Consider the following 26,263-nt stretch of genomic DNA (forward strand, 5'->3'; position numbering starts at 1 on the left):
TACTCTCAGTGTGTGGTGTTCCCCTCTCTCTATCTGTTACTCTCAGTGTGTGGCGTTCCCCTCTCTCTCTGTCTGTTACACTCAGCGTGTAATGTTCCCCTCTCTCTGTCTGTTACACTAAGGGTGTGGTGATCCCCTCTCTGTCTGTAACTCTCAAAATGTGGTGTTCCCCTGTCTCTGTCTGTTACTCTCAGCGTGTATTGTTCCTCTCTCTCTGTTTGTTACTCTCAGTGCGTGGTGTTCCTCTCTCTCTCTGTCTGTTACTAATCAGCGTGTGGTGTTCCCCTCTCTCTCTGTCTGTTACTCTCAGCGTGTGGTGTTCCCTTCTCTCTCTGTCTGTTACTCTCAGTACGTGGTATTCCCCTGTCTCTCTGCCTGTTATTCTCAGCGTGTGGTGTTGCCCTCTCTCTGTGTTTGTTATTCTCAGTGTGTGGTGTTCCCCTCTCTCTGTCTGTTACACTCAGCGTGCGGTGTTCCCCTCTCTCTCTGTCTGTTACTAATCAGCGTGTGGTGTTCCCCTCTCTCTCTGTCTGTTACTCTCAGTGTGTGATGTTCCCCTCTCTCTCTGTCTGTTATTCTCAGCGTGTGGTGTTCCCCTCTCTCTCTCTGTTACTCTCAGTGTGTGGTGTTCCCCTCCCTCTCTCTCTGTTACTCTCAGTGTGTGGCGTTCCCCTCTCTCTCTGTTACTCTCAGCGTGTGGTGTTCCCCTCTCTCTCTCTGTTACTCTCATTGTGTGGTGTTCCCCTCTCTCTCTGTTACTCTCAGTGTGTGGTGTTCCCCTCTCTCTCTGTCTGTTACTCTCAGCGTGTGGTGTTCCCCTCTCTCTCTCTGTTACTCTCAGTGTGTGGTGTTCCCCTCTCTCTCTGTTACTCTCAGCGTGTGATGTTCCCCTCTCTCTCTCTGTTACTCTCAGTGTGTAGTGTTCCCGACTCTCTATCTGTTATTCACAGTGTGTTTGTGTTCCCCTCTCTCTGTCTGTTACTCCCTGAATGTGGTGTTCCCCTCTCTCTCTGTCTGTTTCTCTTAGCGTGTGGTGTTCCCCTCTCTCTCTGTCTGTTATTCTCAGTGTGTTGGTGTTCCCCTCTCTCTGGTAAAAATAATGACTGCAGATGCTGAAAACCAAATACTGGATTAGTGGTGCTGGAAGAGCACAGCAGTTCAGGCAGCATCCAACGATGCTGTTGATTGGAACTTTCACCTGCACATCCACCAATATCATTTATTGTATCCGTTGCTCCCGATGCAGTCTCCTCTACATTGGGGAGACTGGGCGCCTCCTAGCGAGGACATGGAGGTCCTGGGCCTCCTTCACTGCCGCTCCCTCACCACCAGACGCCTGGAGGAAGAACGCCTCATCTTCCGCCTCGGAACACTTCAACCCCAGGGCATCAATGTGGTCTTCAACAGCTTCCTCATTTCCCCTTCCCCCACCTCACCCTAGTTCCAAACTTCCAGCTCAGTAACTGTCTCCTTGACTTGTCCGGACTTGTCCGACCTGCCTATCTTCTTTTCCACCTATCCACTCCACCCTCTCCTCCTTGACCTATCACCTTCATCCCCTCCCCCACTCACCCATTGTACACTATGCTGCTTTCTCCCCACCCCCACCCTCCTCTAGCTTATCTCTCCATGCTTCAGGCTCACTGCCTTTATTCCTGATGAAGGGCTTTTGCCCGAAACGTCGATTTCGCTGCTCGATGGATGCTGCCTGAACTGCTGTGCTCTTCCAGCACCACTAATCCAGTGTTCCCCTCTCTCTGTCTGTTACTCTCAGCATGTGTTGTTCCTCTCTCACTCTGTCTGTTACTCTCAGTGTGTGGTTTTCCCCTCTCTCTCTCTCGGTTGCTCTCAGTGTGTGGTGGTCCCCTCTCTCTCTGTTAGTCTCAGTGTGTGGTGTTCCACTCTCTCTCTGCCTGTTACTCTCAGTGTGTGGTGTTCCACTCTCTCTCTGCCTGTTACTCTCAGTGTGTGGTGTTCCCCCTTCTATCTCAGTTACTCTCAGCGTGCGGTGTTCCCCTCTCTCTCTGTCTGTTACTCTCAGTGTGTGGTGTTCCCCTCTCTCTCTGTCTGTTACTCTCAGTGTGTGGTGTTCCCCTCTCTCTCTGTCTGTTTCTCTTAGCGTGTGGTGTTCCCCTCTCTCTCTATCTGTTACTCTCAGTGTGTGGTGTTCCCCTCTCTCTATCTGTTACTCTCAGTGTGTGGCGTTCCCCTCTCTCTCTGTCTGTTACACTCAGCGTGTAATGTTCCCCTCTCTCTGTCTGTTACACTAAGGGTGTGGTGATCCCCTCTCTGTCTGTAACTCTCAAAATGTGGTGTTCCCCTGTCTCTGTCTGTTACTCTCAGCGTGTATTGTTCCTCTCTCTCTGTTTGTTACTCTCAGTGCGTGGTGTTCCTCTCTCTCTCTGTCTGTTACTAATCAGCGTGTGGTGTTCCCCTCTCTCTCTGTCTGTTACTCTCAGCGTGTGGTGTTCCCTTCTCTCTCTGTCTGTTACTCTCAGTACGTGGTATTCCCCTGTCTCTCTGCCTGTTATTCTCAGCGTGTGGTGTTGCCCTCTCTCTGTGTTTGTTATTCTCAGTGTGTGGTGTTCCCCTCTCTCTGTCTGTTACACTCAGCGTGCGGTGTTCCCCTCTCTCTCTGTCTGTTACTAATCAGCGTGTGGTGTTCCCCTCTCTCTCTGTCTGTTACTAATCAGCGTGTGGTGTTCCCCTCTCTCTATCTGTTACTCTCAGTGTGTGGTGTTCCCCTCTCTCTCTGTCTGTTACTCTCAGCGTGTGGTGTTCCCCTCTCTCTGCCTGTTACACTAAGGGTGTGGTGATCCCCTCTCTGTCTGTAACTCTCAAAATGTGGTGTTCCCCTGTCTCTGTCTGTTACTCTCAGCATGTATTGTTCCTCTCTCTCTGTTTGTTACTCTCAGTGCGTGGTGTTCCTCTCTCTCTCTGTCTGTTACTAATCAGCGTATGGTGTTCCCCTCTCTCTCTGTCTGTTACTCTCAGCGTGTAATGTTCCCCTCTCTCTGTCTGTTACACTAAGGGTGTGGTGATCCCCTCTCTGTCTGTAACTCTCAAAATGTGGTGTTCCCCTGTCTCTGTCTGTTACTCTCAGCATGTATTGTTCCTCTCTCTCTGTTTGTTACTCTCAGTGTGTGCTGTTCCCCTCTCTCTCTGTCTGTTACTAATCAGCGTATGGTGTTCCCCTCTCTCTCTGTCTGTTACTCTCAGTGTGTGTTGTTCCCCTCTCTCTGTTTGTTACTCTCAGTGTGAGGTTTTACTCTCTCTCTCCCTCTGTTACACACAGTGTGTGGTGGTCCCCTCTCTCTGTCTGTTACTCTCAGTACGTGGTGTTCCCCACTCTATCTGTAACTCCCAGAGTGTGGTGTTCCCCTCTCTCTATCTTTAACTCTCAGTGTGTGCTGTTACCCTATCTCAATGTCTGTTACTCTCAGTGTGTGGTGTTCCCCTCTCTGTCTGTTACCGTCAGCGTGCGGTGTTCCCCTCTCTCTCTGTCTGTTACTCTCAGTGTGTGGCGTTCCCCTCTCTCTCTGTCTGTTACTCTCAGTGTGTGGCGTTCCCCTCTCTCTCTGTCTGTTACTCTCAGTGTGTGGTGTTCCCCCTTCTATCTCAGTTACTCTCAGCGTGCGGTGTTCCCCTCTCTCTCTGTCTGTTACTCTCAGTGTGTGGTGTTCCCCTCTCTCTATCTGTTACTCTCAGTGTGTGGTGTTCCCCTCTCTCTCTGTCTGTTACACTCAGCGTGTAATGTTCCCCTCTCTCTGTCTGTTACACTAAGGGTGTGGTGATGCCCCCTCTCTGTCTGTAACTCTCAAAATGTGGTGTTCCCCTGTCTCTGTCTGTTACTCTCAGCGTGTATTGTTCCTCTCTCTCTGTTTGTTACTCTCAGTGCGTGGTGTTCCTCTCTCTCTCTGTCTGTTACTCTCAGCGTGTGGTGTTCCCCTCTCTCTCAGTCTGTTACTCTCAGTATGTGGTGTGGCCCTCACTCTGTCGATTACTCTCAGTGTGTGGTATTCATCTCACTCTGTCTGTTACTCTCAGCGTGGGGTATTCCCCTCTCTCTGTCTGTTACCGTCAGTGTGTGGCGTTCCCCCCTCTATCTCAGTTACTCTCAGTGTGTGGTGTTCCCCTCTCTCTCTGTCTGTTACTCTCATTGTGTGGTGTTCCCCTCTCTCTATTTATTACTCTCAGTGTGTTGGTGTTCCCCTCTCTCTGCCTGTTACTCTCAGTGTGTGCTGTTCCCCTATCTCAATGTCTGTTACTCTCAGTGTGTGGTGTTCCCCTCTCTCTCTGACTGTTACTCTCAGTGTGTGGTGTTCCCCTCTCTCTCTGACTGTTACTCTCAGTGTGTGGTGTTCCCCTCTCTCTATCTGTTACTCTCAGTATGTGGCGTTCCCCTCTCTCTCTGTCTGTTACTCTCAGTATGTGGTGTTCCCCTCTCTCTGTGTCTGTTACTATCAGTGGGTGGTGTTCCCCTCTCTTTCTGTCTGTTACTCTCAACGTGTGGTGTTCCCCTCTCTCTGTCTGTTTTTCTCTGCATATGGTGTTCCCCTCTGTCTGTTACTGTGCGTGTGGTGTTCCCCTCTCTCTCTGTCTGTTACTCAGCGTGCGGTGTTCCCCTCTCTCTCTGTCTGTTACTCAGCGTGTGGTGTTCCCCTCTCTCTCTGCCTGTTACTCTCAGTGTGTGGTGTTCCCCTCTCTCTGCTTGTTACTCTCAGCCTGTGGTGTTCCCCACTCGCTGTCTGTTATTCTCAGTACGTGGTGTTCCCCTCACTCTGTCTGTTACTCTCAGCGTGTGGTGTTCCCCTCTCTCTCTGTCTGTTACTCTCAGCCTGTGGTGTTCCCCTCCCTCTCTGTCTGTTACTCTCAGCCTGTGGTGTTCCCCTCCCTCTCTGTCTGTTACTCTCAGCGTGTGGTGTTCCCCTCTCTCCCTGTCTGTTACTCTCAGCGTGTGGTGTTTCCCTCTCTCTGTCTGTTATTCCCAGTGTGTTAGTGTTCCCCTCTCTCTGCCTGTTAATCTCAGTGTGTGTTGTTCCCCTCTCTCTGTCTGTTACTCTCAGTGTGTGGTGTTCCCCTCTCTGTCTGTTACTCTCAGCGTGTGGTGTTCCCCTCTCTCTGTCTGTTATTCCCAGTGTGTTAGTGTTCCCCTCTCTCTGTCTGTTACTCTCAGTGTGTGGTGTTCCCCTCTCTCTGCCTATTACTCTCAGTGTGTGGTGTTCCCCTCTCTCTGTCTGTTACTCTCAATGTGTGGTGTTCTCCTCTCTCTGCTTGTTACTCTCAGCGCGTGTTGTTCCCCTCTCTCTCTGTCTGTTATTCTCAGTGTGTGTTGTTCCCCTCTCTCTCTGTCTGTTACTCTCAGACTGTGTTGTTCCCCACTCTCAATGTCTGTTACTCTCAGTATGTGGTGTTCCCCTCTCTCTCTGTCTGCTACTCTCAGACTGTGTTGTTCCCCTCTCTCTCTGTCTGTTACTCTCAGTGTGCGGTGCTTCCCTCTCTCTCTGACTGTTACTCTCAGTGTGTGGCGTTCCCCTCCCTCTCTCTCTGTTACTCTCAGCGTGAGGTGTTCCCCTCTCTCTCTCTGTTACTCTCAGTGTGTGGCGTTCCCCTCTCTCTCTGTTACTCTCAGCGTGAGGTGTTCCCCTCTCTCTCTCTGTTACTCTCAGTGTGTGGTGTTCCCCTCTCTCTCTCTGTTACTCTCAGTGTGTGGTGTTCCCCTCTCTCTCTGTTACTCTCAGTGTGTGGTGATCCCCTCTCTCTGTCTGTTACTCTCAGCGTGCGGTGTTCCCCCTTCTATCTCAGTTACTCTCAGCGTGCGGTGTTCCCCTCTCTCTCTGTCTGTTACTCTCAGTGTGTGGCGTTCCCCTCTCTCTCTATCTGTTACTCTCAGTGTGTGGTGTTCCCCTCTCTCTCTGACTGTTACTCTCAGTGTGTGGCGTTCCCCTCTCTCTCTATCTGTTACTCTCAGTGTGTGGTGTTCCCCTCTCTCTCTGTCTGTTACTCTCAGTGTGTGGCGTTCCCCTCTCTCTCTGTCTGTTACACTCAGCGTGTAATGTTCCCCTCTCTCTGTCTGTTACACTAAGGGTGTGGTGATGCCCCCTCTCTGTCTGTAACTCTCAAAATGTGGTGTTCCCCTGTCTCTGTCTGTTACTCTCAGCGTGTATTGTTCCTCTCTCTCTGTTTGTTACTCTCAGTGCGTGGTGTTCCTCTCTCTCTCTGTCTGTTACTAATCAGCGTGTGGTGTTCCCCTCTCTCTCTGTCTGTTACTCTCAGTGTGTGGTGTTCCCCTCTCTCTGCCTATTACTCTCAGCGTGTGGTGTTCCCCTGTCTCTGCCTGTTACTCTCAGCGTGTATTGTTCCCCTCTCTCTGTTTGTTACTCTCAGCGTGTGGTGTTCCCCTCTCTCTGTTTGTTACTCTCAGTGTGTGGTGTTCCCCTCTCTCTGCCTGTTACTCTCTGTGTGTGGTGTCCCCCTCTCTCTTTCCGTTACTCTCTGTGTGTAGTGTTCCCCTCTGTCTGTTACTCTCAGCGTGTGGTGTTCCTCTCTCTCTGCCTGTTACTCTCAGCGTGTGGTGTTCCCCTCTCTCTCAGTCTGTTACTCTCAGCGTGTGGTGCTCCCCTCTCTCTCTGTCTGTTACTCTCAGCTTGTGGTGTTCCTCTCTCTCTGCCTGTTACTCTCAGCGTGTGGTGTTCCCCTCTCTCTCAGTCTGTTACTCTCAGCGTGTGGTGCTCCCCTCTCTCTCTGTCTGTTACTCTCAGTGTGTGATGTTCCCCTCTCTCTCTGTCTGTTATTCTCAGCGTGTGGTGTTCCCCTCTCTCTCTCTGTTACTCTCAGTGTGTGGTGTTCCCCTCCCTCTCTCTCTGTTACTCTCAGTGTGTGGCGTTCCCCTCTCTCTCTGTTACTCTCAGCGTGTGGTGTTCCCCTCTCTCTCTCTGTTACTCTCATTGTGTGGTGTTCCCCTCTCTCTCTGTTACTCTCAGCGTGTGGTGTTCCCCTCTCTCTCTCTGTTACTCTCAGTGTGTAGTGTTCCCGACTCTCTATCTGTTATTCACAGTGTGTTTGTGTTCCCCTCTCTCTGTCTGTTACTCCCTGAATGTGGTGTTCCCCTCTCTCTCTGTCTGTTTCTCTTAGCGTGTGGTGTTCCCCTCTCTCTCTGTCTGTTACTCTCAGCGTGTGGTGTTCCCCTCTCTCTCTCTGTTACTCTCAGTGTGTGGTGTTCCCCTCTCTCTCTGTTACTCTCAGCGTGTGATGTTCCCCTCTCTCTCTCTGTTACTCTCAGTGTGTAGTGTTCCCGACTCTCTATCTGTTATTCACAGTGTGTTTGTGTTCCCCTCTCTCTGTCTGTTACTCCCTGAATGTGGTGTTCCCCTCTCTCTCTGTCTGTTTCTCTTAGCGTGTGGTGTTCCCCTCTCTCTCTGTCTGTTATTCTCAGTGTGTTGGTGTTCCCCTCTCTCTGGTAAAAATAATGACTGCAGATGCTGAAAACCAAATACTGGATTAGTGGTGCTGGAAGAGCACAGCAGTTCAGGCAGCATCCAACGATGCTGTTGATTGGAACTTTCACCTGCACATCCACCAATATCATTTATTGTATCCGTTGCTCCCGATGCAGTCTCCTCTACATTGGGGAGACTGGGTGCCGCCTAGCAGACCGCTTTAGGGAACATCTCCGAGACACCCGCACCAATCAACCAAACCGCCCCGTGGCCCAACATTTCAACTCCCCCTCCCACTCTGCCGAGGACATGGAGGTCCTGGGCCTCCTTCACTGCCGCTCCCTCACCACCAGACGCCTGGAGGAAGAACGCCTCATCTTCCGCCTCGGAACACTTCAACCCCAGGGCATCAATGTGGTCTTCAACAGCTTCCTCATTTCCCCTTCCCCCACCTCACCCTAGTTCCAAACTTCCAGCTCAGTAACTGTCTCCTTGACTTGTCCGGACTTGTCCGACCTGCCTATCTTCTTTTCCACCTATCCACTCCACCCTCTCCTCCTTGACCTATCACCTTCATCCCCTCCCCCACTCACCCATTGTACACTATGCTGCTTTCTCCCCACCCCCACCCTCCTCTAGCTTATCTCTCCATGCTTCAGGCTCACTGCCTTTATTCCTGATGAAGGGCTTTTGCCCGAAACGTCGATTTCGCTGCTCGATGGATGCTGCCTGAACTGCTGTGCTCTTCCAGCACCACTAATCCAGTGTTCCCCTCTCTCTGTCTGTTACTCTCAGCATGTGTTGTTCCTCTCTCACTCTGTCTGTTACTCTCAGTGTGTGGTTTTCCCCTCTCTCTCTCTCGGTTGCTCTCAGTGTGTGGTGGTCCCCTCTCTCTCTGTTAGTCTCAGTGTGTGGTGTTCCACTCTCTCTCTGCCTGTTACTCTCAGTGTGTGGTGTTCCACTCTCTCTCTGCCTGTTACTCTCAGTGTGTGGTGTTCCCCCTTCTATCTCAGTTACTCTCAGCGTGCGGTGTTCCCCTCTCTCTCTGTCTGTTACTCTCAGTGTGTGGTGTTCCCCTCTCTCTCTGTCTGTTTCTCTTAGCGTGTGGTGTTCCCCTCTCTCTCTATCTGTTACTCTCAGTGTGTGGTGTTCCCCTCTCTCTATCTGTTACTCTCAGTGTGTGGCGTTCCCCTCTCTCTCTGTCTGTTACACTCAGCGTGTAATGTTCCCCTCTCTCTGTCTGTTACACTAAGGGTGTGGTGATCCCCTCTCTGTCTGTAACTCTCAAAATGTGGTGTTCCCCTGTCTCTGTCTGTTACTCTCAGCGTGTATTGTTCCTCTCTCTCTGTTTGTTACTCTCAGTGCGTGGTGTTCCTCTCTCTCTCTGTCTGTTACTAATCAGCGTGTGGTGTTCCCCTCTCTCTCTGTCTGTTACTCTCAGCGTGTGGTGTTCCCTTCTCTCTCTGTCTGTTACTCTCAGTACGTGGTATTCCCCTGTCTCTCTGCCTGTTATTCTCAGCGTGTGGTGTTGCCCTCTCTCTGTGTTTGTTATTCTCAGTGTGTGGTGTTCCCCTCTCTCTGTCTGTTACACTCAGCGTGCGGTGTTCCCCTCTCTCTCTGTCTGTTACTAATCAGCGTGTGGTGTTCCCCTCTCTCTCTGTCTGTTACTAATCAGCGTGTGGTGTTCCCCTCTCTCTGTCTGTTACACTAAGGGTGTGGTGATCCCCTCTCTGTCTGTAACTCTCAAAATGTGGTGTTCCCCTGTCTCTGTCTGTTACTCTCAGCATGTATTGTTCCTCTCTCTCTGTTTGTTACTCTCAGTGCGTGGTGTTCCTCTCTCTCTCTGTCTGTTACTAATCAGCGTATGGTGTTCCCCTCTCTCTCTGTCTGTTACTCTCAGCGTGTAATGTTCCCCTCTCTCTGTCTGTTACACTAAGGGTGTGGTGATCCCCTCTCTGTCTGTAACTCTCAAAATGTGGTGTTCCCCTGTCTCTGTCTGTTACTCTCAGCATGTATTGTTCCTCTCTCTCTGTTTGTTACTCTCAGTGTGTGCTGTTCCCCTCTCTCTCTGTCTGTTACTAATCAGCGTATGGTGTTCCCCTCTCTCTCTGTCTGTTACTCTCAGTGTGTGTTGTTCCCCTCTCTCTGTTTGTTACTCTCAGTGTGAGGTTTTACTCTCTCTCTCCCTCTGTTACACACAGTGTGTGGTGGTCCCCTCTCTCTGTCTGTTACTCTCAGTACGTGGTGTTCCCCACTCTATCTGTAACTCCCAGAGTGTGGTGTTCCCCTCTCTCTATCTTTAACTCTCAGTGTGTGCTGTTACCCTATCTCAATGTCTGTTACTCTCAGTGTGTGGTGTTCCCCTCTCTGTCTGTTACCGTCAGCGTGCGGTGTTCCCCTCTCTCTCTGTCTGTTACTCTCAGTGTGTGGCGTTCCCCTCTCTCTCTGTCTGTTACTCTCAGTGTGTGGCGTTCCCCTCTCTCTCTGTCTGTTACTCTCAGTGTGTGGTGTTCCCCCTTCTATCTCAGTTACTCTCAGCGTGCGGTGTTCCCCTCTCTCTCTGTCTGTTACTCTCAGTGTGTGGTGTTCCCCTCTCTCTATCTGTTACTCTCAGTGTGTGGTGTTCCCCTCTCTCTCTGTCTGTTACACTCAGCGTGTAATGTTCCCCTCTCTCTGTCTGTTACACTAAGGGTGTGGTGATGCCCCCTCTCTGTCTGTAACTCTCAAAATGTGGTGTTCCCCTGTCTCTGTCTGTTACTCTCAGCGTGTATTGTTCCTCTCTCTCTGTTTGTTACTCTCAGTGCGTGGTGTTCCTCTCTCTCTCTGTCTGTTACTCTCAGCGTGTGGTGTTCCCCTCTCTCTCTGTCTGCTACTCTCAGACTGTGTTGTTCCCCTCTCTCTCTGTCTGCTACTCTCAACGTGTGGTGTTCCCCTCTCCCTCTCTGTTACTCTCAGTGTGTGGTGTTCCCCTCTCTGTCTGTTACTCTCAGCGTGTGGTATTTTTCTCTCTCTGTCTGTTATTCTCAGTGTGTGGTGTTCCCCTCTCTCTCTGTCTGTTACTTTCAGGGTGTGGTGTTCCTCTCTCACTGTCTGTTACTCTCAGTACGTGGTATTCCCCTCTCTCTCTGTCTGTTACTCTCAGTGTGTGGTGTTCCCCTCTCTTTCTGTCTGTTACTCTCAACGTGTGGTGTTCCCCTCTCTCTGTCTGTTTTTCTCTGCATATGGTGTTCCCCTCTGTCTGTTACTGTGCGTGTGGTGTTCCCCTCTCTCTCTGTCTGTTACTCAGCGTGTGGTGTTCCCCTCTCTCTCTGTCTGTTACTCAGCGTGTGGTGTTCCCCTCTCTCTCTGCCTGTTACTCTCAGTGTGTGGTGTTCCCCTCTCTCTGCTTGTTACTCTCAGCCTGTGGTGTTCCCCACTCGCTGTCTGTTATTCTCAGTACGTGGTGTTCCCCTCACTCTGTCTGTTACTCTCAGCGTGTGGTGTTCCCCTCTCTCTCTGTCTGTTACTCTCAGCCTGTGGTGTTCCCCTCCCTCTCTGTCTGTTACTCTCAGCCTGTGGTGTTCCCCTCCCTCTCTGTCTGTTACTCTCAGCGTGTGGTGTTCCCCTCTCTCCCTGTCTGTTACTCTCAGCGTGTGGTGTTTCCCTCTCTCTGTCTGTTATTCCCAGTGTGTTAGTGTTCCCCTCTCTCTGCCTGTTAATCTCAGTGTGTGTTGTTCCCCTCTCCCTCTCTGTTACTCTCAGTGTGTGGTGTTCCCCTCTCTGTCTGTTACTCTCAGCGTGTGGTGTTTTTCTCTCTCTGTCTGTTATTCCCAGTGTGTGGTGTTCCCCTCTCTCTCTGTCTGTTATTCTCAGTGTGTGGTGTTCCCCTCTCTCTCTGTCTGCTACTCTCAGACTGTGTTGTTCCCCTCTCTCTCTGTCTGCTACTCTCAACGTGTGGTGTTCCCCTCTCCCTCTCTGTTACTCTCAGTGTGTGGTGTTCCCCTCTCTGTCTGTTACTCTCAGCGTGTGGTATTTTTCTCTCTCTGTCTGTTATTCTCAGTGTGTGGTGTTCCCCTCTCTCTCTGTCTGTTACTTTCAGGGTGTGGTGTTCCTCTCTCACTGTCTGTTACTCTCAGTACGTGGTATTCCCCTCTCTCTCTGTCTGTTACTCTCAGTGTGTGGTGTTCCCCTCTCTCTCTGTCTGTTACTCTCAGCGTGTGGTGTTTCCCTCTCTCTGCCTGTTACTCTCGGTATGTGGTGTTTCCCTCTCTCTGCCTGTTACTCTCTGTGTGTGGTGTCCCCCTCTCTCTTTCTGTTACTCTCTGTGTGTAGTGTTCCCCTCTGTCTGTTACTCTCAGCTTGTGATATTCCTCTCTCTCTGCCTGTTACTCTCAGCACGTGGTGCTCCCCTCTCTCTCAGTCTGTTACTCTCAGCGTGTGGTGCTCCCCTCTCTCTCTGTCTGTTACTCTCAGTACGTGGTATTCCCCTGTCTCTCTGCCTGTTATTCTCAGCGTGTGGTGTTGCCCTCTCTCTGTGTTTGTTATTCTCAGTGTGTGGTGTTCCCCTCTCTCTCTGCCTGTTACTCTCGGTATGTGGTGTCCCCCTCTCTCTTTCCGTTACTCTCTGTGTGTAGTGTTCCCCTCTGTCTGTTACTCTCAGCGTGTGGTGTTCCCCTCTCTCTCTGTCTGTTACTCTCAGCGTGTGGTGCTCCCCTCTCTCTCTGTCTGTTACTCTCAGCGTGTGATGTTCCCCTCTCTCTCTGTCTGTTACTCTCAGCGTGTGATGTTCCCCTCTCTCTCTGTCTGTTATTCTCAGCGTGTGGTGTTCCCCTCTCTCTCTCTGTTACTCTCAGTGTGTGGTGTTCCCCTCCCTCTCTCTCTGTTACTCTCAGTGTGTGGCGTTCCCCTCTCTCTGTCTGTTACTCTCAGCGTGTGGTGTTCCCCTCTCTCTCTCTGTTACTCTCAGTGTGTGGTGTTCCCCTCTCTCTCTGTTACTCTCAGCGTGTGGTGTTCCCCTCTCTCTCTCTGTTACTCTCAGTGTGTAGTGTTCCCGACTCTCTATCTGTTATTCACAGTGTGTTTGTGTTCCCCTCTCTCTGTCTGTTACTCCCTGAATGTGGTGTTCCCCTCTCTCTCTGTCTGTTTCTCTTAGCGTGTGGTGTTCCCCTCTCTCTCTGTCTGTTATTCTCAGTGTGTTGGTGTTCCCCTCTCTCTGGTAAAAACAATGACTGCAGATGCTGAAAACCAAATACTGGATTAGTGGTGCTGGAAGAGCACAGCAGTTCAGGCAGCATCCAACGATGCTGTTGATTGGAACTTTCACCTGCACATCCACCAATATCATTTATTGTATCCATTGCTCCCGATGCAGTCTCCTCTACATTGGGGAGACTGGGCGCCTCCTAGCAGAGCGCTTTAGGGAACATCTCCGAGACACCCGCACCAATCAACCAAACCGCCCCGTGGCCCAACATTTCAACTCCCCCTCCCACTCTGCCGAGGACATGGAGGTCCTGGGCCTCCTTCACCGCCGCTCCCTCACCACCAGACGCCTGGAGGAAGAACGCCTCATCTTCCGCCTCGGAACACTTCAACCCCAGGGCATCAATGTGGACTTCAACAGCTTCCTCATTTCCCCTTCCCCCACCTCACCCTAGTTTCAAACTTCCAGCTCAGTAACTGTCTCCTTGACTTGTCCTACCTGCCTATCTTCTTTTCCATCTATCCACTCCACCCTCTCCTCCCTGACCTATCACCTTCATCCCCTCCCCCACTCACCCATTGTACACTATGCTGCTTTCTCCCCACCCCCACCCTCCTCTAGCTTATCTCTCCATGCTTCAGGCTCACTGCCTTTATTCCTGATGAAGGGCTTTTGCCCGAAACGTCGATTTCGCTGCTCGTTGGATGCTGCCTGAACTGCTGTGCTCTTCCAGCACCACTAATCCAGTGTTCCCCTCTCTCTGTCTGTTACTCTCAGCATGTGTTGTTCCTCTCTCACTCTGTCTGTTACTCTCAGTGTGTGGTTTTCCCCTCTCTCTCTCTGTTACTCTCAGTGTGTGGTGTTCCACTCTCTCTCTGCCTGTTACTCTCAGTGTGTGGTCTTCTCTTCTCTCTGTCTGTTACTCTCAGAGTATGGTGTTCCCCTCTCTCTGTCTCATACTCTCAGTGTGTGCTGTTTCCCTCTCTCTGCTTGTTACTCTCAGCGCATGTTGTTTCCCTCAATCTGTTTGTTACTCTCAGTGTGTGGTTTTCCCCTCTCTGTGTGTTACACGCATTATGTGGTGATCCCCTCTCTCACTGTCTGTTACTCTCAGACTGTGGTATTCCCCTCTCTCTGTCTGTTACTCTCAGTGTGTGGTGTTCCCCCCTCTATCTCTGTTACTCTCAGCGTGGGGTGTTCCCCTCTCTCTCTTTCTATTACTTTCAGCGTGTGGTGTTCCCCTCTTTCTCTGCCTGTTACTCTCACCTTGTGGTGTTTCTCTCTCCCTGTCTGTTACTCTCAGGGTATGGTGACCCTTCTCTCTGTCTGTTACTCTCAGCGTGTGGTGTTGCCCTCTCTCTGTGTCTGTTACTCTCAGCTTGTGGTGTTGCCCTCTCTCTGTGTCTGTTACTCTCAGTGTGTGGTGATCCCCTCTCTCTGTGTCTGTTACTCTCAGTGTGTGGTGATCCCCTCTCTCAATGTCTGTTACTCTCAGCTTGTGGTGTTGCCCTCTCTCTGTGTCCGTTACTCTCAGCTTGTGGTGTTGCCCTCTCTCTGTGTCTGTTACTCTCAGCGTGTGGTGTTGCCCTCTCTCTGCCTGTTACTCTCGGTATGTGGTGTTTCTCTCTCTCTGCCTGTTACTCTCCGTGTGTGGTGTCCCCCTCTCTCTTTCCGTTACTCTCTGTGTGTAGTGTTCACCTCTGTCTGTTACTCTCAGCTTGTGGTGTTCCCCTCTCTCTCTGCCTGTTACTCTCAGTGTGTGGTGTTCCCCTCTCTGTCTGTTACTCTCAGCGTGTGGTGTTCCCCTTTCACTCTGTCTGTTACTCTCAGTGTGTGGTGATCCCCTCTCTCTCTGTCTGTTACTCTCAATGTGTGGTGTTCCCCTTTCACTCTGTCTGTTAATCTCAGCGTGCGGTGTTCCCCTCTCTCTCTGTAACCGACAGTATGTGTTGCTCCCCTGTGTTTCTGTCTGTTACTCTCAGCATGTGGTGCCCCTTAAGTCCCTTTTATATCTTTCCCCTCTCACCCTAAACCTATGCCCTCTAGTTCTGGACTTCCCCCACCCCAAGGGAAAAGATTTTGTCTATTTACCCTATCCATGCCCCTCATAATTTTGTAAACCTCTATAAGGTCACCCCTCAGCCTCCGACGCTCCAGGGAAAACAGCCCCAGCCTGTTCAGCCTCTCCCTGTAGCTCAAATCCTCCAACCCTGGCAACATCCTTGTAAATTTTTTCTGAATCCTTTCAAGTTTCACAACATCTTTCCGATAGGAAGGAGACCAGAATTGCATGCAATATTCCAACAGTGGCCTAACCAATGTCCTGTACAGCCACAACATGACCTCCCAACTCCTGCACTCAATACTCTGACTAATAAAGGAAAGCATACCAAACGCCTTCTTCACTATCCTATCTACCTGCGCCTCTCCCAGTTGTGTGGAGTTTCTCTTTTTGTTACTCCCAGTTGAATGGCGTTCCCTATTTTGTTACTCACCAGCTGTGTGGAGTTGTCCCGGAGTAACTCAGCTAGGATCTCCGGTGGGAATTCAGATGCCTTTTTGTCATTCACCTGCAGCAAACAGTCGCCCCTCCTAAAACACAACGACACAATCAATGCAGCTTCATATTGAGTAACAAATTAAGTTTTCAGAATATGAAGAGAACAGACCGGTTCTTCAGGGGTGCACGATCGCATGACAACCTGGACTGTCCGGGAGCTGGGGTCCACTGCACACTACCCGTATCGTCAGCTAAACCAGCAAAGCTGGGCTGAAACAAAAAGGTGAGGTAAAAACAATGACTGCAGATGCTGGAAAGCAAATACTGGATTAGTGGTGCTGGAAGAGCACAGCAGTTCAGGCAGCATCCAACGAGCAGCGAAATCGACGTTTCGGGCAAAAGCCCAGGAAGGCTTTTGCCCGAAACGTCGATTTCGCTGCTCGTTGGATGCTGCCTGAACTGCTGTGCTCTTCCAGCACCACTAATCCAGTATGAAACAAAAAGGTGGGTTATCGCTGCCACTTGGGCTGGTGGGAGGTCTGCAGCAGGAGCTTTAGCTTCTCAGTCGCCTGTTGAGAAAGAACACAAGCCACTGAATGAACGGGGTGAAGGCTCAGCAAACGGGTGCCGTCCAGAATGCAGATCGTTTGCTGAAGTTTGATGGTTCACTTTGAGAGAATGAATGGCCTACAGTGGATACAGTGCTTCTCGCTTGTCCGTATCAAAGCTTCAAAAACAAGGAAGAGGAAATGAGTTCTCTGGAAGATGCATGGACATCTGGACTTCAACCTTCACTAAACGCATCCCAATAACAATGGTTCAATTAAAGAAAGCTCAAATATCAGGTGAGGAATATGGCTTCGAGATGGTGGTTCGACTCTAACACGTGTTTGTTCAACACAAGTTGGCCATCAGGCGATTGAAGAATTTAAACCATCATTTGTGGAACGCGAACCCTCCTTACTTGTATTGGTAGAACGTGGTTCTTGTCCCATAGGTTTAAAGGGTGCTGCTGTTCCACGGGATCGCACAAGAATGGAGTGACGGTGTTATAGCACAATGGGCTGTGTACAGCACGGTGGATCAGTGGTTAGCACTGCTGCCTCATAGCATCAGGGACCTGGGTTTGACTCCACCCTCGGACAACTGTCTGTATGGAGTCTGTACATTCTCCCTGTGTCTGCGTGGGTTTCCTTCCATTGTCCAAAGTGCAGGTTAGGTGACCTGGCCGTGCTCAATTGCCCATAGTGCCCGGGGACGTGCAGATAAGGTAAATTCACCCTGGGAAGTACAAGGATGCAGTAGAGGGGTGGGGCTCGGTGTGGGGTGCTCTTCGGAGAGTTGGTATGGACTGGGTGGAATGAATGGCCTCCTTCCACACTATGCTGTGATGTGGAATGACCAGATGGCCGATCCCTGTATTTAAGTTTCTGCCACAATAAAGCTGCATTGAAGGGATGCGGATATCTAGCAAGGTTGGAGCAGATTACAAAGAAAAGGAGTGGGGGCTGGGAAGATATTGAGGGCTTTGAAAATGTGGCTGAGAATTTTAAATTAATTGACAATTATTAACACACCATCTGGCAGAAGAGCACACAGCTCGTGCCCCCAGCGCCTCCTGCTGGTACATAAAGAATTAGGCACAGGAGCGAGCTCGTTAGCCTGATTTGCCAGTGTATCATCATGGCTGCCCTGCTATCTCTATTGTTTATGTCCAACAGATAATACCACAGGACATGGTTCATGCTGGTTAGTTTATCGAAGCCATTACTGTGAGGCAAGAGGAAATCTGAGGAAGAACATTCGGAATTTTCATTGAGCAATGTTCCAGTCATTATATTGCCCACTATCTATTTATCCAGAAGAACCCCACAGGAATCTTCCTTTCTCCACTACCTTGCTAACTCGGCTCCCCTATTGCCTCCTTGCAACCTTTTCGACAATGAGCAACGTCCTGGACCTTTCAGGTCTCTCGTCGCTCAGATTCTCCACATGTTCAGTGAACGGTGACAGAGTCAGGGGGCGAGTGTTGGGTGAGCAGATATTTGTTCAATCTATAGTTCATGGAGTTTTACCTACTGCCATTGTACAACCCAGTGATACAAGCAGTCCTGCGATATGTTTTAAGCAATGTATTTGCTTTAGCAGTAGAATGAATCCCAGAGTAAAGCAAATTCGCAAAGAATACAGAATGACACAGACACAGATGCTCTGACTGGAGTACGCCGTTGTGTATTGCTTCAGCTGCTGGGCGTACTCAAGTCCATGCTACTGGGCCTACTCAAGTCTGCACTACTGGGCCTACTCAAGTCCATGCTTCTGGGCCTACCCAAGACTGCACTGCTGGGCCTACTCAAGTCTGCACTGCTGGGCCTACTCGAGCCCATGCTATTGGGCCTACTCAGGTCTGCACTGCTGGGCCTACTCAAGTCCATGCTTCTGGGCCTACCCAAGACTGCACTGCTGGGCCTACTCAAGTCCATGCTTCTGGGCCTACCCAAGACTGCACTGCTGGGCCTACTCAAGTCCATGCTTCTGGGCCTACCCAAGACTGCACTGCTGGGCCTATTCGAGCCCATGCTATTGGGCCTACTCAGGTCTGCACTGCTGGGCCTACACAAGTCCATGCTTCTGGGCCTACTCAAATCTGTACTGCTGGGCCTACTTGAGTTCACACTTCTGGGCCTACTGAAGTCTGCACTGCTGGGCCTACTCAAGTTTGCACTGCTGGGCCTACTCAAGTTCATGCTTCTGGGCCTACTCAAATCTGCACTGCTGGGCCTACTCAAGTCCATGCTACTGGGCCTACCCAAGTTTGCACTGCTGGACCTACTCAAGTTCATGCTTCTGGGCCTACTCAAATCTGCACTGCTGGGCCTACTCAAGTCCATGCTACTGGGCCTACTCAAATCTGCACTGCTGGGCCTACTTGAGTTCGCACTTTTGGGCCTACTGAAGTCTGCACTGCTGGGCCTATGCAAGTCTGCACTGCTCGAGTCCATGCTTCTGGGCCTACTCAAGTCTGCACTGCTGGGCCTACTCAAGTCTGCACTGCTGGGCCTACTCAAGTCCATGCTTCTAGGCCTACTCAAGTCTGTGTGTAGGGTTAAGTTTTTGGCTTTATTCCCACAAGGTACAGTAAGCAAGTGGTTCTTCCAGTTGCCTGCCACTTTAACACCCTACTCTGCTCCCTGGCCAACATCTTTGTCTCAGGCTTGCTGCAGTGCTCCAGCGAAGCTCAACGCAAACTGGAAGAACAGCACCTCATTTTCCACTCAGGAGTTCTACAGCCTTCTAGGCCCACTATCGAGGTGAGACAGTTTCGGCTGTGAACACCTTCTCTCATGGTTTACGCCAACCTCCACACAAATGGGCTGTGACCAGTGACAACCCACTAATGGCACCCAACTAGCCCCATTCTCCATTCCTATCTCCAAAGCCCTCTAACTTCAGCATTTTCAATTATATCTCCAGCCGTCTTTTGAAGCCTCCTGTGGAATCTGCCTTCACCAATCTCCCAGGCAGTGAGTGACACATCCTAACAACTCTCGGAGCAAAGAAGTTTCCCCTCAGTTCATTCCTAGCTGTCTTGCTGACAGTCTTGAATTTGTGACCCCTAGCTACTGACGTACCAACTAGTGGATAGAATATCCTTCCTTAATCTATCAAAATTGTTCATTATTTTGAACACCTTAAAGAGGCCACATTTTAATCTCTGCTCCAAGGAGAACAAGCCCAATCTCTCTAATCTTTCCTCTTATCCAAGATCCTTCATTCCTGCTATTGTTTCAGTAAATCTCCCTTGCACTCTCATCAGGTCTTTAACATCCTTTAACACCATTCAGTAAGATGGTGGAGGAGTAGGGCTCCTGAACCCAGGGCTCAAATGCTCCATTCATTTTTCTTTTCACTTCTAATTATTTTTTTTTCTTTTTCTTTCCTCTTTTACTTTACTTACCTCTTGTTAAAGAGGTCACAGCAAGTAGGCTGTGATTTGAGTAGGCCCAGCAGTGCAGACTTGAATAGGCCCAGAAGCATGGACTCGAATAAGCCCAGCAGTGCAGACTTGAGTAGGCCCAGAAGCGTGGACTCGAGCAGTGCAGACTTCAGTAGGCCCAAAAGTGTGGACTTGAGCAGTACAGACTTGAGTAGGCCTAGCAAAGCAGACTTGAATAGACCCAGCAGTGCAGACTTGAGTAGGCCCAAAAGCGTTGACTCGAGTAGGCCCAGCAGTACAGACTTAAGTAGGCCCAGTAGCATGGACTTGAGTAGGCCCAGCAGTGCAGACTTGAGTAGGCCCAAAAACATGGACTCGAGTAGGCCCAGCAGTACAGACTTGAGTAGGCCCAAAAGCGTGGACTCGAGTAGGCCCAGCAGTACAGGCTTGAGTAGACCCAGAAGCATGGACTCAAATAGGCCCAGTAGCTGATGCAATACCCAATGGCAAGTGGCATCTGCTTTGCCAAGATCTGGTGAGGGCATTGTGTAGGCCGAGATCACCGAAGAGTGATGACCTTTGTTCCAGCGGTGGCATGGCGATGGGGACTTAAGCCCGGCCACCTGGCCCACGGCAGAGCATTTAACAAGAAGGACTGTAAAGTTGAGCACTTTTTCTTTATTTCTTGATTTTTCTACCTTTATGTTTTGGTTTATTTTTCTGTGCTTTGGAATGATGCCAGAGAATGGCGATACTATAGAATCATCACATCATAGACTCCCTACAGTGTGGAAACAGGCCCTTCAGCCCAACAAGTCCACACAGACCCTCCAAAGAGTAACCCACCCAGACCCATTCCCCAACCCTATTACTCCACATTTCCCCCTGACTAATGTACCTAACCTGCACATCCCTGGGCACTATGGGGCAATTTAGCACAGCCAATCCACCCTAACCTGCACATCCCTGGGCACTATGGGGCAATTTAGCACAGCCAATCCACCCTAACCTGCACATCCCTGGATACTATGGGGCAATTTAGCACAGCCAATCCACCCTAACCTGCACATCCCTGGGCAATATGGGGCAATTTAGCATGGCCAATCCACCCTAACCTGCACATCCCTGGGCACTATGGGGCAATTTAGCATGGCCAATTCACCCTAACCTACACATCCCTGGACGCTATGGGGCGATTTAGCACAGCCAATCCACCCTAACCTGCACATCCCTGGGCACTATGGGGCAATTTAGCATGGCCAATTCACCCTAACCTACACATCCCTGGGCACTATGGGGCAATTTAGCATGGCCAATCCACCCTAACCTGCACATCCCTGGGCACTATGGGGCAATTTAGCATGGCCAATCCACCCTAACCTGCACATCCCTGGGCACGATGGGACAATTTAGCATGGCCAATTCACCCTAACCTACACATCCCTGGACGCTATGGGGCAATTTAGCATGGCCAATTCACCCTAACCTGCACATCCCTGGGCACTATGGGGCAATTTAGCATGGCCAATCCACCCTAACCTGCACATCCCTGGGCACTATGGGACAATTTAGCATGGCCAATCCACCCTAACCTGCACATCCCTGGGCACTATGGGGCAATTTAGCATGGCCAATCCACCCTAACCTGCACATCCCTGGGCACTATGGGGCAATTTAGCATGGCCAATTCACCCTAACCTACACATCCCTGGGCACTATGGGGCAATTTAGCACAGCCAATCCACCCTAACCTGCACATCCCTGGGCACTATGGGGCAATTTAGCATGGCCAATCCACCCTAACCTGCACATCCCTGGGCACTATGGGGCAATTTAGCATGGCCAATCCACCCTAACCTACACATCTTTGGACTGTGGGAGGAAACCGGAGCAGCCGAAGGAAACCCATCCAGACACAAGGAGAAGGTGCAAACACCACACCGACTCCATACAACACTTTTCATGGTAATTGTGCAACAAAATACACATCGCAGTAAATAAATCAAATCAAATCAAATCCTTCCTTAAATAAGGTGCCCAGAGCTGAACGCAATTCTCCGAATGTGGTCTGGTCATTGCTTTCTCGAAATGTAGCATCACTTCCTTCCTCATTCCTGTCGATCATCTTGTGAATTGCATTACTACACTCCATAATAATTTGCTATGTTTCCAATATCCACATCACTTCTCATCTTGAAAGTGAAGCTCCGCACACCCGGGTCTAAGCATTTGTCGATATCAGCGATAACGGTGCTCCAATTACCAAGCCCTGTGAACACCAATGGATAGCCATGTATTCAAGGAAGAGTCAAAAAGATTTTGGTCAAATTCTTTGATATTTCTAGCCTTCCCATAGCCATCCATGTTGTATTTCATCAGGGATGGAATCTAGTTTTCTCCTTTGATAGCCGCCAATTATTTAAATGGTCCCTCTTTAAAACTTCCTACTCTATCCCATGACTCAGACACTGCTTTACCCTGATAATCTTTGTCTCTGTTTTCTCTGGGCTGGACTCACTGAAATTCGCCCTCCTTGAGCTGATTTTACCTTGTCCATTTCCGTAACTGTTCGAAACCCTATTAACATCTGGATTCCCCTTCCCAGTGAAAACAGGCTTGACTATCCCACTTCATTCCCCAGAACTGGACCTAGTTCCACCTTCTGTCCAGAACATTGCCATATAAGCAGTTCAGAAACTCCACACCCTCAGTGTAATTTCCAAGGTTCCTCCCTGAGCATGTATCAGTCTGTATTAATATAATTGACATTCCCATTGGCACCAGAGTCTATCTTTCTCCACCACCCGATGTCCGACAACGAACATCCAGTTCTGTTCCTTATTCGAAACAAAATGGATTCTGTCTCTGAATCAACATAATGCCGTCACTTTCTTGACCTTGTCTTTGATCAGGTTGAATGTTTAAGCTCTCCTTTCTGCTGTAGTCTGTGGCAGATCTCTGTTACTGCCATGATATTCCTATTACAAGTGGTGACTTGTACCTATAACTCAACAAGCTTCTTAACTTTACTCAACCCCTTATGCACGTACACTCCAAGTGCTGCTTGAGGTGCGTGAAAAAGTCCTCCTTTCCCTTCCTGTTGCCTCCTACTTCTGGTCCACTCTGTCACAGTCATGGGATCACCAAATTGGTACGGTGCAGAAAGAGGCCATTCGGCCCATCATGTCTACATTGAGCACTCTGACCATTTTGACTCAGTGCCAGTCTCTTAGCTTTGCCCGGTAACTGTGCACACTGTTCCTCTCTGGGCATGGTGTGCCACATTTCTCTACGTTGAGCATCATTCTGATGCATGCCCCTTGCCAGATTGGTTCAAACCCTTGCCCAAAGAACCAGATATTACTCTCATGCAAGTAAGACAATTCTTTTCCCTATCGAAGGAGCAGTGCACGGTGGCTCAGTGGTTAGCACTGCTGCCTCACAGCACCAGAGACCCGGGTTCAATTCCAGCCTCAGGTGACTGTCTGTGCGGAGTTTGCACATTCTCCCCGTGTCTGCGTGGGTTTCCTCCGGGTGCTCCGGTTTCCTCCCACAGTCCACAGATGTGCAGGTCAGGTGAATTGGCCATGCTCAATTACACTGTAGTGTTAGGTGCATTAGTCAGGGGTGAATGTAGGGTAATGGGTCTGGGTGGGTTGCTCTTTGGAGGGTCGGTGTGGATTGGTTGGGCCGAAGGGCCTGTTTCCACACTGTAGGGAATCCAATCTAAGATGCATCTAATCCTATCTAAGATGAAAGCGTGTACTTCCAAATAAATCTGTTGGACTATGACTTGGTGTTAGTGAGGACTGGAGATCAGAGTCGAGAATGTGTCGCTGGAAAAGCACAGCAGGTCAGGCAGCATCCGAGGAGCAGGAAAAGCATCATTTTGGGCATAGGCCCATCATCAGGAACCTGATGTTGTGTGATTTTTAACTTTGTCCAAGATATGGTGACACCATTGAAGGCAACTGGTTGAAGTAACTGATAATAGATGAAAACCTACGAACATTGATTCATCTTTAAATCAAGCAATGGTCAATTGTTGTGTATTTTTAACGACATTAACCAACCTTGAACATCAACTAACATCCCCCGTGAAACTATTAGCTGTTGTCCTGTTCAGCTACAAACCCTTTTGCTGTGTCTTTTCCAGCTGTAGACAAAGATGCAAACCTTCACAAATCTCTGGTTCGACCTTTGCTGGGAATATGTCACCGATTCTGAGAGCCACGCCTCAGGAAGGATGGAAAGCCTTTGATGACGGTAAACAGCAGGACAACCCCAGGGCTAACAGACTCCAGTTAGCTGCCAAGACTGCGGAATCAATGATAACATACCATGGCGACCAAAGGAGACTGAGAATCGCACCGTTGTTACGGTAGCGATGGAGGCCATCTCACATCACGAGCAACGTCCAAACACCTTCCCGTTACTCTGTCCATAGTCTTCCTTTGCAGATTATGATGCACTCAACTTTCTCCAGGAAAGAGCTTTGTGGCACCTGTCAATCTTTCTGTTAATGGTCAGCTGGACAGAAAACAGACCCTCCCTGTCATCCCAATTGCCACACTTGCCTACTTTCGATAGGATAGCACAGCTTCACGCTGGGTCTTTTTGTCGTGAGGGTAATGACAGCCTTGTGTTGGTGACTGCGTTTGGGTTGGGTTCAAACCCACTCTCGGGTGAGGTTGCGACCAGGAAAGCTCAGTAGTTATCTCCATGCTTCTGGGTTTTGGGATGAGGCTTGGTGCTCTGGGGAATGTGCAAAGGCCAGGATCAGGACCAAAGCCAAATCGAGTTACCAATCCAATCCGCATGAAATTGCGTCTGCCCTTTTGTTCGTAAAATGCATTTTTTTTAAAAAAAATTCGTCGTCTTTGCCAGAGAGACTGTTTTAAATTTGGGATTATAGCTGAAAGAACTGCAGATGTTGTAAATCTGCCATGAAATTTGCTGGAAAAGCTCAGCGGGTCTGGAAGCACGATTAGATTCCCTATAGTGTGGAAACAGGCCCTTCGGCCCAACAAGTCCACACTGACCCTCCGAAGTGTAACCCACCCAGACCCATTTCCCTCTGACTTATGCAGCTAACACTGCGGCCAATTCACCTAACCTGCACATCTTTGGACTGTGGGAGGAAACCAGAGCACCCGGAGGAAACCCACGCAGACACGGGGAGAATGTGCAAACTCCACACAGACAGTCACCCGAGGCTGGAATTGAACCTGGGACCCTGGTGCTGTGAGGCAGCCGTGCTAACCACTGAGTCACCGTGCCACCCCCCCCCCCCAGTCTGTGGGGAGAAATCACACTTAACGTTTCGGGTCTGGCGACCTTTCCTGACTCGACCAGAAGCGTTAACTCTGATTTCTCTCCACACGTGCTGCCAGACCTGCTGAGCTTATCCAGCGTTTTCCGTTGCTGCCGTCAGTCTGAGATATTTCTCCAGTCTACGGTCATTAAAATACATCACCTCATTTCAAAATAAGTGATCATTTTAACGCGTTCCCACACATGGGCTTTACTGTTTGGATGAATATATTCCACGGGTGTAGATTTTAACGACAGGTCAAATCCACTGCTTCAGTGCAGGTGACTTACAGAAGCAGCATCTCATGTTTTAAATAGAGAAGCACTTATCACACCAGTCAAACCATCCCAGGAGAATCAAACTCTCCCTTGCCCTCCTTTGCCTTGGTGGTCAGTCTGGAAGGTGAGGGAATGGCTCATACCTGAACAGGGAATGGGCACTCTTGTAGTGGAGGACATCCTGCACTTCGTAATGATGCTTCCCTTCCAGCATTTGGTGCCCGATGACAACCCCTCCTTTCAGGTAATGCGACATCTTCGTCCAGCGGGAGGAGGTCTCCAGCGCACAAAGCCAGGAATTCCCTTCGCTCAGTGAGGCTGACAAGGTCGCCTCCCTCCGCGGCACTCTCACCCACCCTTCAGCCTCACCAGCCTCTGTCTGACTGGCCCAACAGCAAAAGTCTTGCCTTTTATCCAGAACTCCCGCCTGCAACCTCCCTCCCCCATGTGATATGGGGCTCATCTGAAGTCATGGGATTTCACTTCTGCTTTTGAAGTTTCTTTTACCAAAAGTTTCAGATGACCTATTGCACTGCCAGTTTTGCTCGAAAAACACGTTGAAGCAGGATTACGGATCCATTTTTAACCCTCAGGTGAATGCAGCGGGATTGAGCAGTGTCTGGCTTGCTCACTGTTTCACACACAGCACGCACCCGGTCGCTCCCATCGATATTTTAGCTTTTCCAGCGATTATTATGGGATGTCACCGCTTCCCCTTTTGTCAAAACCTCACTGCACAATTTATAATTTACAATTTTCCACTCTCCTGCTGTGAAAGATAGGGGGAGTAGGTGAGAAGATACACACAGAATGGATTTTGTCTGAGTCATGACATCCAGAGGAATGTTAGCAACTTTCCCCTCAAGCCTCCAATGCAGACTTTGGAATCTGGACATTGAGCAGGGGTCATGTTATTTCCACAAATTTGCATCTCGTCAACTTGTCTCATTGCTACGTCACTTGTAACTCTCCCCTAGATCCCCAGGAAACTAGATAGTGCTAATCCCCAATGCACAAGTCAGTCTCTCTCTCTCTCTCACACACACCTTTGTCTACGCCATTGTTAATGCTGTTTCTTGTCCCCCTCCTGCCAACATGCTCCATGACCACCCCACCCCTACCTCCTCGACCCGTTGTTAACAGAAGTTGGCATCGGGAAACCACCAGCCTCACCAGATGCCAACTCTCGGACCAACTCTCACAACATAGAGTCATTGAATCACACAAAAGAGAAACAGACCCTTCAGTCCACCCTGTCCACGGCGACCAAACATCCCAATCTGACCTAGGCCCGTTTGCCACTATTTAGCCCATGTCCCACTAATCCCTTCCTATTCTTATACCCACCCAGATGCCTTTTAAAAGCTGTGATTGTACCAGCCTCCACCACTTCCTCTGGCAGCTCATTCCACACACGCACCACCCTCTGCGTGAAAGAGTTGAGTCCCTTTTAAATCTTTCCCCTCTCACCCTAAACCTTATGCCCTCTAGTTTTGCACTCCCCTACCCTGGGAAAAGGTCTATTCACCCTATCCATGCCCCCCATGATGGCTAGAAGTGGGAATGAAGTTCTGATAAGGGAATTTAAGGTGTTGAGGTGGGAATGAACATGC

At 49.9% G+C, this 26,263-nt stretch overlaps 1 protein-coding gene across 1 annotated transcript in view; it reads right to left on the bottom strand.

The window, feature by feature from the left end:
* LOC140486082 (uncharacterized) overlaps positions 1-24,984 on the bottom strand; it is an 87,322-nt gene extending 62,338 nt beyond the window's left edge. The window contains exons 1-2 of the mRNA XM_072584725.1: positions 24,794-24,984; positions 15,117-15,213 (exon numbers count right to left, since the gene is read on the bottom strand). Of these exons, the coding sequence (XP_072440826.1) occupies positions 15,117-15,213; positions 24,794-24,906 (210 nt within the window). The 5' untranslated portion in view covers positions 24,907-24,984. The remainder of the gene's footprint in view (positions 1-15,116; positions 15,214-24,793) is intronic.
* Positions 24,985-26,263: the final 1,279 nt, after the last annotated feature.

Source organism: Chiloscyllium punctatum, chromosome 15 (assembly GCF_047496795.1).
Source record: "Chiloscyllium punctatum isolate Juve2018m chromosome 15, sChiPun1.3, whole genome shotgun sequence".
In the NCBI taxonomy this organism is placed as follows: Eukaryota; Metazoa; Chordata; class Chondrichthyes; order Orectolobiformes; family Hemiscylliidae; genus Chiloscyllium; species Chiloscyllium punctatum.